At 37.4% G+C, this 13,823-nt stretch overlaps 1 protein-coding gene across 5 annotated transcripts in view; it reads left to right on the top strand.

Annotated features, from left to right (window-relative positions):
• The window catches only part of LOC135132727 (glutamate receptor ionotropic, kainate 2-like), a 28,181-nt gene extending 15,760 nt beyond the window's left edge, over window positions 1-12,421 (top strand). For 2 of the 5 annotated variants that reach the window (XM_064060913.1, XM_064060914.1), the window contains exons 9-14: window positions 7,716-7,851; window positions 7,910-8,047; window positions 10,885-11,312; window positions 11,360-11,469; window positions 11,533-11,673; window positions 11,725-12,420. In XM_064060913.1, the coding sequence (XP_063916983.1) occupies window positions 7,716-7,851; window positions 7,910-8,047; window positions 10,885-11,312; window positions 11,360-11,469; window positions 11,533-11,673; window positions 11,725-11,892 (1,121 nt within the window). In that variant the 3' untranslated portion in view covers window positions 11,893-12,420. Of the gene's footprint in view, window positions 1-7,715; window positions 7,852-7,909; window positions 8,048-10,884; window positions 11,313-11,359; window positions 11,470-11,532; window positions 11,674-11,724 lie in introns of all 5 variants that reach the window. The other 3 variants (XM_064060917.1, XM_064060916.1, XM_064060915.1) reach the window with 3 other exon arrangements.
• Window positions 12,422-13,823: the final 1,402 nt, after the last annotated feature.

The raw sequence follows: 13,823 nt of genomic DNA on the forward strand, positions 1-13,823 counted from the left end.
TCTTCTGACATAGTAAAGAATTGACCGAAAACATGGAAATAAATTTTTCTTTGAATAGGAAAGCTAGGAAAGTTAATTAGAGCGAAATAAAAAAATTAAAATTTGTCAAAAATTCCGATGGAATTTTCTAACTTCGTATAGAAAGGAAGTATATCAGGAAATAATAGTCAATCAATTCCCGAACATCACGACAACGGCAGCATCAGATTTAAATGAAAATGATTAAACAATATATATGAACGTCCTTTAGCAATACGTAAAAAAATACGATGGACTGAATCAATTATGTGTAAAAAACGAATTAAATACAATTATAACACATTTTATAACAATTTAGCCACAGTACACTGACCGGCAAAAAAAAAACGGCCACCCTGAAAAATTTCGCAAAACGAAGCTTTAAAAATTATTAATTTAACTAGTGATCGTTATTTTATTAAAGAACCATTCACTATTGACATATAAGGTATAAATCAGCAAAAAAAAGAAGCCAATTAAACGCACAATTTGAAAGACGTCTGTAAGAGTTAACGGAATTATTTTCGCGTGAAAACGTTTATTAATTGCCAAACTTATAATCAAATTGTAGGAACAACCGTTCCCACAAAATCAGGTGTTCTACCTGAGCGTATTCAAATAATTGTAAAAATGTAAATACTTCCTATCCTTCGTCTACCTGCCCTACGCTCCTACATACTTTCTCTTTTCCCTTCTAGAATTTTCTAAACTCCGTTTTTACCTACTTCCACCTCTTCGAAACCGAGCTTACCTATGTACCATTTTAAACACCCTTCCTTCTTCTTCCTCGCACTCTCGAACAGTAAAGAACAAAATATAAACTGAAAACCGTACCGTCGCTTTTAAATCACCAACAATACCCACAACTGGTGACCCCGACGTGATTGAAAGAAGAAAAAAACGTGAGTATTATACCAGTGATCGCGACGAGTATAGTGCGGAATTTCGAGTGAAATAAAAACTATGGCGTCAAACGCGAATTCACCCGCGCCCCTGTCATCAGCCGAGTTGGAAAAATTAACCTGGATGGAAGACACCGTGGCGGTCCTCCTACAGAGGCTGGCTGAAATAGAAGTCCCCCAGGTATCGCAGCCCCAGAACCGTTCGCCCTCAGACTCGCGGCAAGAGACATCGTCGCGTTCGCGTTCGCGATCGGGATCCCGTCATCGAACGAAAGGCGACAGCGGTATTTGCTATTACCACTGGCGTTTCGGCGACACATCAAGAAGATGCGACAAGCCGTGTAGGTACAGTTCCCTACCGGCGGGAAACGCCGAGGGCAGTCGTTAAAGACGGCTATTGACGCCTGCCCCACCACCCCTACAACAACATCGAGCCGTTTATTCGTCACCGAGAGGACAACAGGAAAAAAAATCCTCATCGACACCGGCGCCGATCTGTGTGTGTTCCCGCATGCCCTGCTACCAAAACCGCGTACGAAGTCCGCATATGAACTTTCCGCGGCAAACGGCACCGTCATCGCGACGTACGGAACAATCACGTTGTCGTTGAATTTAGGCTTACGGCGCGATTTTACGTGGAGATTTGTTGTCGCGGACGTGGTGAAACCCATTATCGGAGCCGACTTCCTGGCTCACTACGGACTCCTGGTGGACATAAGAAACCAGCGACTACACGATCAAATTACCCAACTCACTTCCATCGGAGAGGTGACTGAGTGTAAGATCCCGTCCGTGAAAACCATCGCCGGAAGTTCACCGTTCCACGAACTCCTCCAACGGTTTCCCGATGTCACACGTCCAGACGGAACCCCTAAGGCGGTGAAACATTCCACCCGCCACCACATCGTAACCACGCCGGGCCCTCCCATTGCGCAACGTCCCCGAAGACTCGCGCCCGACCGACTCCAGGCAGCAAGAAAAGAATTCGACGCCATGGTCCAGCTAGGAATTGCCCGCCCTTCCCAAAGTTCATGGTCTTCACCGCTTCACATGGTGCCCAAAAAGGGCGACGAATGGAGGCCATGCGGAGATTATCGTGCCCTCAACGCGAGAACCTGCCCCGACAGGTACCCGGTGAGGCACATCCAAGATTTTGCGCAATCCTTACACGGCAAAATCATATTTTCAACGATCGATCTGGTACGCGCATTCAACCAGATCCCGGTCGCAGAAGAAGACGTTCCGAAGACTGCCATTACCACCCCATTCGGCTTGTTTGAATTTCAATTCATGACGTTCGGCTTACGTAACGCAGCGCAGACGTTCCAGCGATTCATGGACGAGGTGTTGCAGGGTCTCGATTTTTGCTATGCATACATCGACGACATCCTCGTCGCATCCGCATCACCAGAAGAACACCTCCAGCACTTGGAAACTGTGTTTCAGCGTTTGAGAGAGTACGGCGTCGTTATCAATCCCATGAAATGCGTCTTCGGCCAGTCAGAGGTCAAATTCTTAGGATATCTCGTTTCCGGCGCAGGTACACGTCCACTTCCAGAAAAGGTCGAAGCAATTCGCAGCTTCCCGCAACCAAGTACAGTAAAAAAGTTGCGTCAGTTCTTGGGTATGTTGAATTTTTTTAGAAGATTCCTACCTAAGGCGGCAGAGACGCAAGCACCTTTGAACGACCTCCTCCAGGGCAACGTCAAAGGAAAAACTCCGGTCAACTGGACACCAGCAACGGTGGCCGCATTCGAGGCGTGCAAGGAGAGCCTCGCCGGAGCCACATTATTGGCACATCCCGAGCCAAACGCACCATTGGCTATTTTTTTGGACGCGTCAGATTTCGCCGTCGGAGCAGTCCTCCAGCAGAAGGTTGACGGTCACTGGCAACCGTTGGACTTCTTTTCCAAAAAACTGAGTCCCACCGAGTCAAACTACGGGGCTTATGATCGAGAACTACTAGCCATTTATCTCGCAGTTAAACATTTTAGGCATATGGTAGAGGCGCGGTCTTTCACCATCTACACAGACCACAAGCCAATCACGTATGCCTTTCAGAAGAAGAATACCGAGTCCTCGCCCCGCCAAATACGACACCTGGACTTCATCAGTCAATTCACGACTGACATTCGCCACATAGCAGGGAACGAAAATGTTGTCGCAGATACTCTTTCTCGTATCGAGGCTGTGGAAACCTCGATTGATTTCCAAGCTCTGGCAGCAGCACAACAGCAGGATGAGGAACTCGAGAGATTTCGAACAGGTAATACAGGCCTGCAGCTCAAACTGGTACGAATCCCAGGCTGCGACGTATCGGTACTCTGCGACGTCTCCACGCGAACAGCGCGTCCTTACGTCACCGAGTCATTTCGCCGAGCTGCATTCGAGTCGATTCATCGTCTATCCCATCCAGGCGTTAAAGCCACCGTAAAACTGGTGACGCAACGTTACGTCTGGCCATCGGTCAAATCAGATTGTCGAGAATGGGCCCGCAACTGCGTAGAGTGTCAACGTTCGAAAATGTCACGCCATGTCTCTTCGCCCATCGGTACATTCTCGCCACCATCAGCGAGGTTTGAGCACGTGCACTTGGACATAGTAATTATGCCACACTCAGAGGGTTATCGTTACTGCCTTACCATGGTAGATCGGTACACCCGCTGGCCAGAAGCCGTACCCATTAGCGACCAGGAAGCAGCAACCGTGGCACGAGCTTTTTACGACACATGGATCGCACGATTCGGCACCCCGCTACGAGTAACCACCGACCAAGGTAGACAATTCGAGTCGTACCTATTTAAACAACTAAATTGTTTATTAGGAACCACTCATTTGAGAACTACAGCCTACCACCCCTCAGCCAACGGAATGGTTGAACGCCTACACCGACAGTTAAAAGCGGCAATCATGTGCCACCAGAATAATCGCTGGACTGAAGCCCTATCCACCGTCATGCTCGGCATTCGAGCGGCATGGAAAGAAGACTTCCAGGGTTCCTCCGCGGAGCTCGTATATGGCCAACCTCTCCGCCTGCCCGGTGAATTCCTAGGCATCCCACGCGACGAAAACAGCGCAGACAACAGCACCGCAAACTTCGTCAAAGAGTTACGTCAACACGTGCGTAACTTGAAGCCATGTGAGGGAACACGCCATGGAACAAAGAAGACCTTCATTTTTAAAGATCTCGCCACGTCCGAACAAGTTTTTGTACGCCACGACGGTCCCAAGCAGCCGCTTCAACAGCCATACGACGGTCCGTTCAGAGTCGTCAGGCGATCGGCGAAAACGTTCGTCGTCAACATCAAGGGTCGAGATGTCACCGTTTCAATAGATCGGCTCAAACCCGCGTACATACTCAACGACGACACGCCCACGTCATGGTTTGGCCGCGACACTACGAGGACGACGCCCACAACAGACGAACCAGCGCCCTTCGCAGATCAACCCCACGACGACGACGAGATGCCAGCTTCCACAACAGCGAGAACCACGAGGTCAGGAAGACGGGTGCGCTTCCCGGAGCGCCTGCAAAGCGGTTTTTCATAAAAAAAAAAAAAAAAACACTAGCAGGGGGGTACTGTAGGAACAACCGTTCCCACAAAATCAGGTGTTCTACCTGAGCGTATTCAAATAATTGTAAAAATGTAAATACTTCCTATCCTTCGTCTACCTGCCCTACGCTCCTACATACTTTCTCTTTTCCCTTCTAGAATTTTCTAAACTCCGTTTTTACCTACTTCCACCTCTTCGAAACCGAGCTTACCTATGTACCATTTTAAACACCCTTCCTTCTTCTTCCTCGCACTCTCGAACAGTAAAGAACAAAATATAAACTGAAAACCGTACCGTCGCTTTTAAATCACCAACAATACCCACAAAATGATGAAAAACACTATTTACAACAACAGCCTCCTTTATTGTTTTTTTTTTAAGAAAATATCGTACTTGGTCTGTTTCTGTTATTTCGTTAAATTAAATTTAATTCGGCGTTTAATTGTCTTCTTTTTTGTGCTAATTTGTACAACATGTGTCAATAGTGAATGATTCTTTAATAAAATAACGATCACTATTTAAATTAAGTTTTAAAGTGGTTTGCGAAATTTTTCAGGGTGGCCGGTTTTTTTTGCCCGTCAGTGTAGATGTTAAATGAATTAATACTGTGATCGTTTTGTGTTTTGTTATATTTTTTTCATTACAATGTGTTGCTAGTTTGCTCTTGTCTTAAATTTATTAACACGCAAGCCAAAATATTTGATATGATGTAGCAGTGCAATAGTCACGTAAGTCAAAATTTCTTGTTTTCTATAACGAGTAGAAGGTTCTACTCTAAAGGAATAAAAACACGATTAATAGTAGATTGACAATACGACTATAATGTATTTCGAAACCGTTGGTATTTAAGATACAAATAATATATACGAACTTGGGAATTTTAAATCACCATTACTCAAAACACGCTGGTTTTGAGTTACGTGAGTATTGCTCTCACAGTGCGATATGATTATGTTTTTAATGCTTTTTTGCTTAAAATAAAACTTTTTTATTGAAAATGTTGTGCTTATTTAAGCGCTTATTCTTAATTTTTTTGTGTTTATAAATCCGCTCTCTAATGATGTTATCAAAAATGTTGCCAAATAAAACCTATCTAAAATGGCCAAATTTGATCAGTATACTTATGATTATCACTGCATTCACATTTTTAGAATTGGTTATAAGGGTGAATCAAAAACCTTAATGAATCGGTCAATTTATTGTAATTTATAAATCCGTAACTGCAAAACCGAATGCTTTGACTTTGAATTCTTGCAAATGTTTTAACTTATCGTAAACATGGTGAACTTTTAGTCAAAATGTGTCTGTTCAACAACCCACAAAAATTGATGACGTCATCTTAAGATTGTGTCCAATAAATCCTATCTAAAATGTGCAAGATATAATAAGTCTACCACTTGTTTCTTTTATTTGATACAACCCCTGTAACGTTTTTATTTTTAAAGATAAACATATAGTTCTTTTAGCAAATTTGTATCATTTTAAAAGATCTATGTGATGGTACAAATTTGCTAAAAGAACAATAATATTTATCTTTCAGAATAAAAAAGTTACAGTAGTTGTATCAAATAAAATAAACATTAAGAGTTATTAATTATAAATTGATAAATGAGTCTATTATTTTATTAATTACATGAGGAACTGATCACTCCGTTTTCCTAAAAATTTGGATCTAAAAGACTGCAATTATTTCCAGTGCACCTATCAAAATTGTTATACCTGTCCTTGTAAAAATGAAGATGATGATAAAATTTTGTTAAAATTAAACTCATTTAAAATTTTTTTCTTAACATTTATATATGTATATATTTTTATATTAACTTATAGGGGTTCTCATAAAAAATAAAATTCGTAAAATTAAATTAATTTAAATAACATTATTAATTTAAAAAGCTGGATGTTTTATTTTAATTCAGGGGCCAGGGAAGTTCTATAGAAATAACCTTTGTCCAATTTTTTCTTATTATTTTGTTCTGACGTACCGTCGTCTTTAAAACGTCGAAAAACTTGATTAGAGATATAATATGTTTTAGAGGGAATAAATGTGTTCTATAGTATAGTTTTTAAACGAGTGGACAAGTTAGCATAAAAATGTGTATTATGAGTTGCATAATTTTATCCGCACTTTTATAAAATAAATTATATTTATATAGGGTTATTCAGCTAAGATGACCCATTTATGTTTTTAAAATAGGCAACCCAAAATACCGATTCCACTTGAACCTGGATTACAAAAAATGTTTCAAAATTAAATCGTATCAAAGTTTGCTAAATGATTAGAAACGTCAGTTAACGTCAGTGTCAGAAAAACGCCTATGCATTCAATAACGAGAAAACAGACATAATCCTTAGCTATGGACACGTTATGGAGAATGACACAAAAACGATGGTCTGTGGGTCGAATTTCATGCACCAGCTGCAGACGGTAGGGGTGAAATTTATTTATTTTTAAAATTCTGCAGACTGGCTAATTCCTGCTTGTCTAGCAATAGCAATTGGTTGTCCCATATGAGGATTTTCATTAACGTGCGCAAGAAGTTCTACTCAATTTGCCAAGCTAGTCGCAGTCTGGTTCATTTTCCTCTTGTTAGCAGGTCACTTGCTACGCAAGGCATTTTCTAGCCTCTTGAAAATTTTGGGTGTTGGGGCCACACGGTCAGGGTATCTTCGGACATACAATTGTGCTGCATTTTTGCGACATTCTCGGTAAATAAGAATCATGTCGGTTTTCTCGTTATTATCGTAAGGATGCATACGCATTTTTCTGAAACTGACGTTTCTATACACTTATAAGCAAACTTTGATACAATCCAATTTTGAAGCATCTTTTGTAATCCAGGATCAAGTGGAATCGGTATTATGGGTTGCCTATTTTAAAAACACAAATGGGTTATCTTAGCTGAATAACCCTGTATAGTTTTAATGGGCTTGACTACTGACTACTGATAACAATAAGATGTCTGGGTTTGGACAGTCTTGAATTTTAACGCCCGCTTTCGTAATAGGCATCTTCACGATGATGAACCAGAAAAGCATCGAGCTGCACCGAAGGTAAATGTCTGCCTTTTCTTCTCTCTTCATCGTATTCGTCATTTCCTAAAGATACGCTAACAAAGGTGGGTGAAACGTCGAAACCTTTTTCAAATTTGGCACAAACCAAATCCGGATGTCTTACTGTTATTGACTCTGCCCATGAAATTCTTATTTTAAGAAAATTTTCACTAGGTATTTTTGTTGAAGGTATTGGAATTTTACTGCAAAAACCCAAAACAACCGTTAGTATGTTTGCTTTTCTCAATCCACTCTCTGCAGAGGTTTGGATGTATACAGTAACATTATACCTTACCGTTTCGGTAATTTTATATTTTGTGGCAAGGTATAATTAGGTAATAACTAATTATATGGTAACTTACATTTGTAAAAATTAATTTCAGAATGGCACCTGGTGACTGGGAGAATCCTCATCCCTGCAATTTAAACCCGGATGAACTTGAAAATCTCTGGAGTATTAGCAACTGTTTATGGTTAACGATGGGTTCCATAATGAATCAAGGCAGCGATATCTTGCCCAAGTACCTATTTGTTTTAGTCTATGCTTTCCCTTCAAATTAAAAATTAATCTAGCAGAGACTTATCCTTAAAATTAACAACAATGACTAGGATCACGCAATTTGTTACAAAATTTGAGGGTATAGGTACCTGGTTATTCACGAGAATTTCACAAATTTCTCAATTCCAAAACCATCTTTGATATTTTATACCAACTTTCCTCGCTCATAGAGTACCTACAGTACATCAGATCTAGATGTTTCGAAAAATTATAAGATTTGATTTTGCGAATTTTAATTTTTTAACGCATTTATAAGTTAAAAAAAATTGTCGAAAGTTGTTTCAACAGAACTTCCTTCGCACCTAAAATGAAACATGTCCAGCATTTTCGAGTTGAGTTTTCCCTTTACACTATTTTGTGATGACCTCATCAACATTTTTGCAAGGAGACGTATGTCAATTTGGATTGGTGCAGTGTAATAGTAAAAATAACAGTTTGTATTTAGTATTTACAAAATTTTCCAGGAAAATGGCGTGAGCCGTTCCTAACTTAATCAATAAAATAAATTGAGCCATTCATTAATTTTTTTGGTACACCTGTTTAAGCAAATCTAAAAAATTGGGCGCAAGTTGTTTCGATACAATTTCCCTCGCTTCTTAAACACAATGTAATATATCCAGTATTTTCAAAAAATTATAAAATTTGATTTTGCGAATTTTATATTTTTGATAAGAACCGCTATAAGTTGAAATAAACATATGTAAATATGTAATATTAAAGTAAATGCAAAGAAGCCTACGTTTTTACTTTACAAAATTTTGTGATGACGTCAATCATCATTTTTGCTAGAACACGTATTTCAACTTAGATTGGTGCAGTAATACTCATAATAACGTATTATATCCCCCCCAAATTTTCGAAAAAATAGAGTGAACTGTTCTTGATTTATTCAATAAAATAAATTAATCTATTCATGGAAATTTAAAAAATTGATCGAAATTTATTATCTCCCGCTTCTTAAAAATTATAAAATTAGATTTTGCTATGCTTGTTTTAAGATAACCTCTAAAAAATAAAAACCGGTAGCATATATAACACTCTCACAGCCCCCGCACCGTGGAAGCGCAAATTGCACAAGTACCTACGGACAATGTAAAATATGTTTCAAGCACATAACCTCTCAGCAGTAATAAACCAACTTTCTTCCGGTGTATAAACAAGTCCTTGAAAAAAAAAGTAATAAGGGCTTCGATCCGCGCTCGACACACTTCTCCGATACACCACGACCGATACTTTAAACTGGTATTAGTATACTGTGTATTATGTTTTTGCAAAAATTTGAACGATTAGGGAAGAATTCAAAGCGGAAACGTAGACAATACGTATAGGAATATATTGTTGTATAATAATAATATTAATAATAATAATAATATTAATTTATTCCCCACAGGTTATTGAGGACCCAATTACAGGGAACAACAAAAAATCAATAAATTAACAAAAAATTCAAGAAAATAACAGTAAAGAAACTAATACCATTCTCAATGATAAAATAAATTAATCGCATATTTCGTTAACATTTTACTTTTTGAACTGCCAAAGGAGTCAACGCTTCACAACAGTTCGCCACTCCGTTGAACAGATCACACATTAAATCTATCGCAGATTTGCGCAAGATTTTAGTATTACTTCCTGAACAACAAAAGAAAATATGTTGTCCAGAGCAAAAAAAAGTTGTATAACAGTAAAATCAAATAAACATAGGATACTTTGAAATTACGTCATCAAATTGGTGATGGGAATGATTATCAAAATTTAATCATCTACATGATATTTTTAATGTACATACAAAATTTGACACTAATCGGTCCAGCAGTTTCGGAGATTACGTATCTAATAAAAATGGATACAGACAGACAGACAGACGGAAACGGGAGACTACTTTTTTTCGTACTGTAGGGGTCATGAAAAGGGTCGATTACTATATTTCCTTAGCTTGCGCTCGGGAAGTAAAAATATTAATACAATGATCAATCACAATTATAGACTCATCATATTTTGCATATTTTGGGTAGAATTTATTCGGCAAAATTTTGAGATGACGTCATCAATTTCTTTGGAGTTGATAAACAGATGCATTTTGATTAACAATTGACCGTGCTTACGATAACTTCAAAACGTCTACAAGACTTTAAAGTATTCAATTTTGCAATTCTTGATTTAATTAATAAAATAAATTGACTCAGTCATTAATCTCTTTGAGACACCTCGTATAAGCAAATCTAAAAAATAATATTATTGTGATAAATCACAAGTATAGACTCATCTTTTTTTGCACATTTAAGAAAGAAGTTATTCAGCAAAATTTTGAGCTGATGTCATCAATTTCTTGGAGGGAATAAAGAAATATATTTTGATTAAAAGTTTATTATGCTTATCATAACTTTAAAACATCTGCAATATTTCAATACATTCGGTTTTGCAGATTCAAAATTAAACTGCAAAATGGTGTTTTATAATTTTAATTTTTTTTTTTCAAAAATCTGGACGTTTCGGGTAAAAACTCAACATGGAGATATAAACTATATGTGCAGGACAGTGTTATTTTATACAACTTGAAACCCATTTACTATGTACAATTTTGAAGTGACGTCATCACATTATTGGTGGGGATGAATACACAAATTTTGGTTGACGTTTGACCATCTACATCATATTCATAATGCATGTATACAATTTGATTTGTTCAGATGCTGCTACAGTCAAAATCTAAGTACAATCAGTACAAGTTTAGATAATTTGCAATATTTGCTTAAATAAATTACGAGAGCTGAACTCTATATATTTGTTGCCTTTTAGGGGTATATCATCTCGACTTGTAACGTCGATGTGGTGGTTTTTTGCTCTTATCATGACTAACTCCTACATAGCTAGTCTCGCGGCATTTTTAACGGCAAAAGGTTCTGTCATTGACGATCTTGAAGATCTAGCGAAACAGAATAAAATCAAATACGGTACATTGGATGGTGGATCCACCCAAGAATTCTTCAAACAATCAAATTATAGTACTTACAGAAGAATGTATGCTAACATGATTTTGAATTTGCCAAGTGTCTTTGCAAAAACTACACACGAGGGTGTTCAGAGAGTACAGAATACACCAGATGGATCTTATGCATTTTTAATGGAGTCGACAACAATTGATTATTTAGTTGAGCGAAATTGTGAATTGACAACTGTCGATAAGTGGTTCAATAATATAGAATATGGTATAGCCATGCCATTAGGTAAATCAATAAACTACTTAGCTGATTTTGTTAATTTTAATTTGTAGATTGTCCTTATCGTACTATAATTAATGACGCCATCTTAGCACTTCAAGAAAATGGTGAGCTAAATGACCTTAAAAATAAATGGTGGCGAGAAGAAAGTTCTGTGTGTGTGGTAAATTTTAAAATTAGGGTACTTCTAATAAAAAGCACACTTCTCAAACAATAACATTTTTAGATACCACATGAGGGTTCAGAACTCAGATTGGAAAATGTTGGTGGTATTTTTGTAGTGTTAGGCCTGGGAGTAGCAGTGGCATTGTTTTTAGGATTAATGGAATTTTTGTGGACAGTACGACAAACCTCTATTGAAGAACATGTAAATTATAGTTCTAACCAAAATTTCAGACAAAAAACCTACAAATTTCAGATAACATATTGGCAAGCTTTTAAAATGGAAATCCTGTTTGCTTTAAAAGTGTGGATAAGTAAGAAGAAAATCAAACAACTGGAAAATTCTAATCATTCCGTTAAGTCAAATGTGGAATGTTGGTCACAGTGGGGTCTAGAGCAGAGTGAAGAAAGACAAAGTGGTTAAGTCAAAGAAGATTAACAAAATTTGAACAAGAAGCGACACTCGTGTCGGTACTTTTGATCTTTCGCTGGGCAATTTTAGTGACCTTCAGCCATTTTGTTGGAATGCTTTGACGCGGGAATTTTAATAGTTAGTTTTCATCAAAGAATGAATGTTGACATAAACAATTTATTTGTCATTTATGTGTGGAAAATTGGCCCCACGTAATTTTGTCGCATTTCCCATTTTCCCATTTCTCATTTAGCATTTATCATTTCGAATTTTTAGTTTCTCATTCTGAGTTTCTCATTTCCCATTTCTCAATTTTGATGTTTCATTTCTGTTTCGCTTCATACAAACGCGACCGATATCGGGTTTCAGTGTTGGACAGTATCTAGATACTTGTATCTAAATAAAGTATCTAGATACATTTTTGGGTAGCTAGTATCTGTATCTAGACAAAATCGAATTTAAACACAAAATATCTGTATCTAGATACAAAATTAATGGCGCAGATACAGATACATTTTTTTACTTCAGTTTTTTTTTCAGTAGTTATTAGTTGAGTTATACCAGTAAATAAGAGTAGTTTTAATATTAAAAATATTTGTTTAAGGTATGTTATTATTTTTAGAAAATAATAATTGCGTGTAACATAATGATTAATTTTTTCAATTAGCACAAATTAGTTCTGTAATCGACTAATCGAATGTTCAATACATACATTTCTCTCGCATAAATCGCATATTTGTTACTGTTTTATACCTTTATTTTTCAGACAAATGTAGCATCTTTTCCTGTTGCCACATGTGTCATTTCTTCACTTTTTCATTGTTGGATCTAACGCGAGGCGAGCTTGGCAGATCCGTTTTGCCCTAGAATGTGCCGATTATGTTTAAGTGTAAATTATCTTGGGCAATAAAATTAATATTTTTACAACCCTTGGTAGAATAATTTATCGTGATATATTCTCAGAAATGGTGAGACGAGATTAAAATAAAATGAGTTTCAAGGAAAATCTGAAAATAAAGTTGCACTCTGGTGGTTCCGGCGTGCCAGGCAGCCTTTAATCCTATAAGGGGTTTAAATACCTTTCTAAGAAATTGTACTTATTCTTCCTAAAATGAATATACCTGCCGCACCGCGATAGACGATTACCGGGCATCGTCATAAAAACATCGTAAGCCGATATTGAAGAATAATCATTTATGACAGGTTGCCGACAACAGACCTTCAGCACAGAATAATCATTTCCCGTATTCTTTTGAAATATTAATTTTAATGCTGGAGATAATTATTAGATATACTCAAACACAATTTGGACACTAGTATGGGAATAAAAACAAAAAAAAAATTCTTTTTAAGCGTACGTAATAAATATTGCACAATTTGCAACACATCAAACAGCGAAGCGATGGCCTAAGTATTTGCAGGAAAAAAGAAAAGATTTTTCAGCCTTGAATAACTATGCTACAGTAAAATGTTTATTTTTTAAATTTAATACCACAATCCCTTCTTCTACACCTGTGGAACGGGTGTTTAGTAGCGGAAACCAAATTCTGACACCAAGAAGAAATAATTTAGGTGACAATACGTTCGAAATGTTTTAAATTTTGGAAAAATCATTAAACAATACATAAAAAAATACATAAACATGTTTTCAGTTATTTTATTCGCCAAAGCTTCAAAAAGTATCTGTTTTCTTGTATCTGTATCTAGATACATTTCGAAAAAATCGAAAACAATCTGTATCTAGATATTTTTATCTTCCATATATCTATATCTGTATCTAGATACTTTTAAAAGTATCTGTCCCCAACACTGTCGGGTTTCGCCTCAGGTCGTACCGCCCTCAACCCTCGAGGGGCAATTTGGCCAATCGAGACTCGAGACATTAGTGCTTTTTAGTTCGTGGGAATAACTTATAAAGAACACTTGTTTGTTACTGTCTTAAT

This window comes from Zophobas morio, unplaced genomic scaffold (assembly GCF_036711695.1).
Source record: "Zophobas morio isolate AGI-343-1 ecotype UQ-CSIRO unplaced genomic scaffold, CSIRO_AGI_Zmor_V1 ptg000021l, whole genome shotgun sequence".
In the NCBI taxonomy this organism is placed as follows: Eukaryota; Metazoa; Arthropoda; class Insecta; order Coleoptera; family Tenebrionidae; genus Zophobas; species Zophobas morio.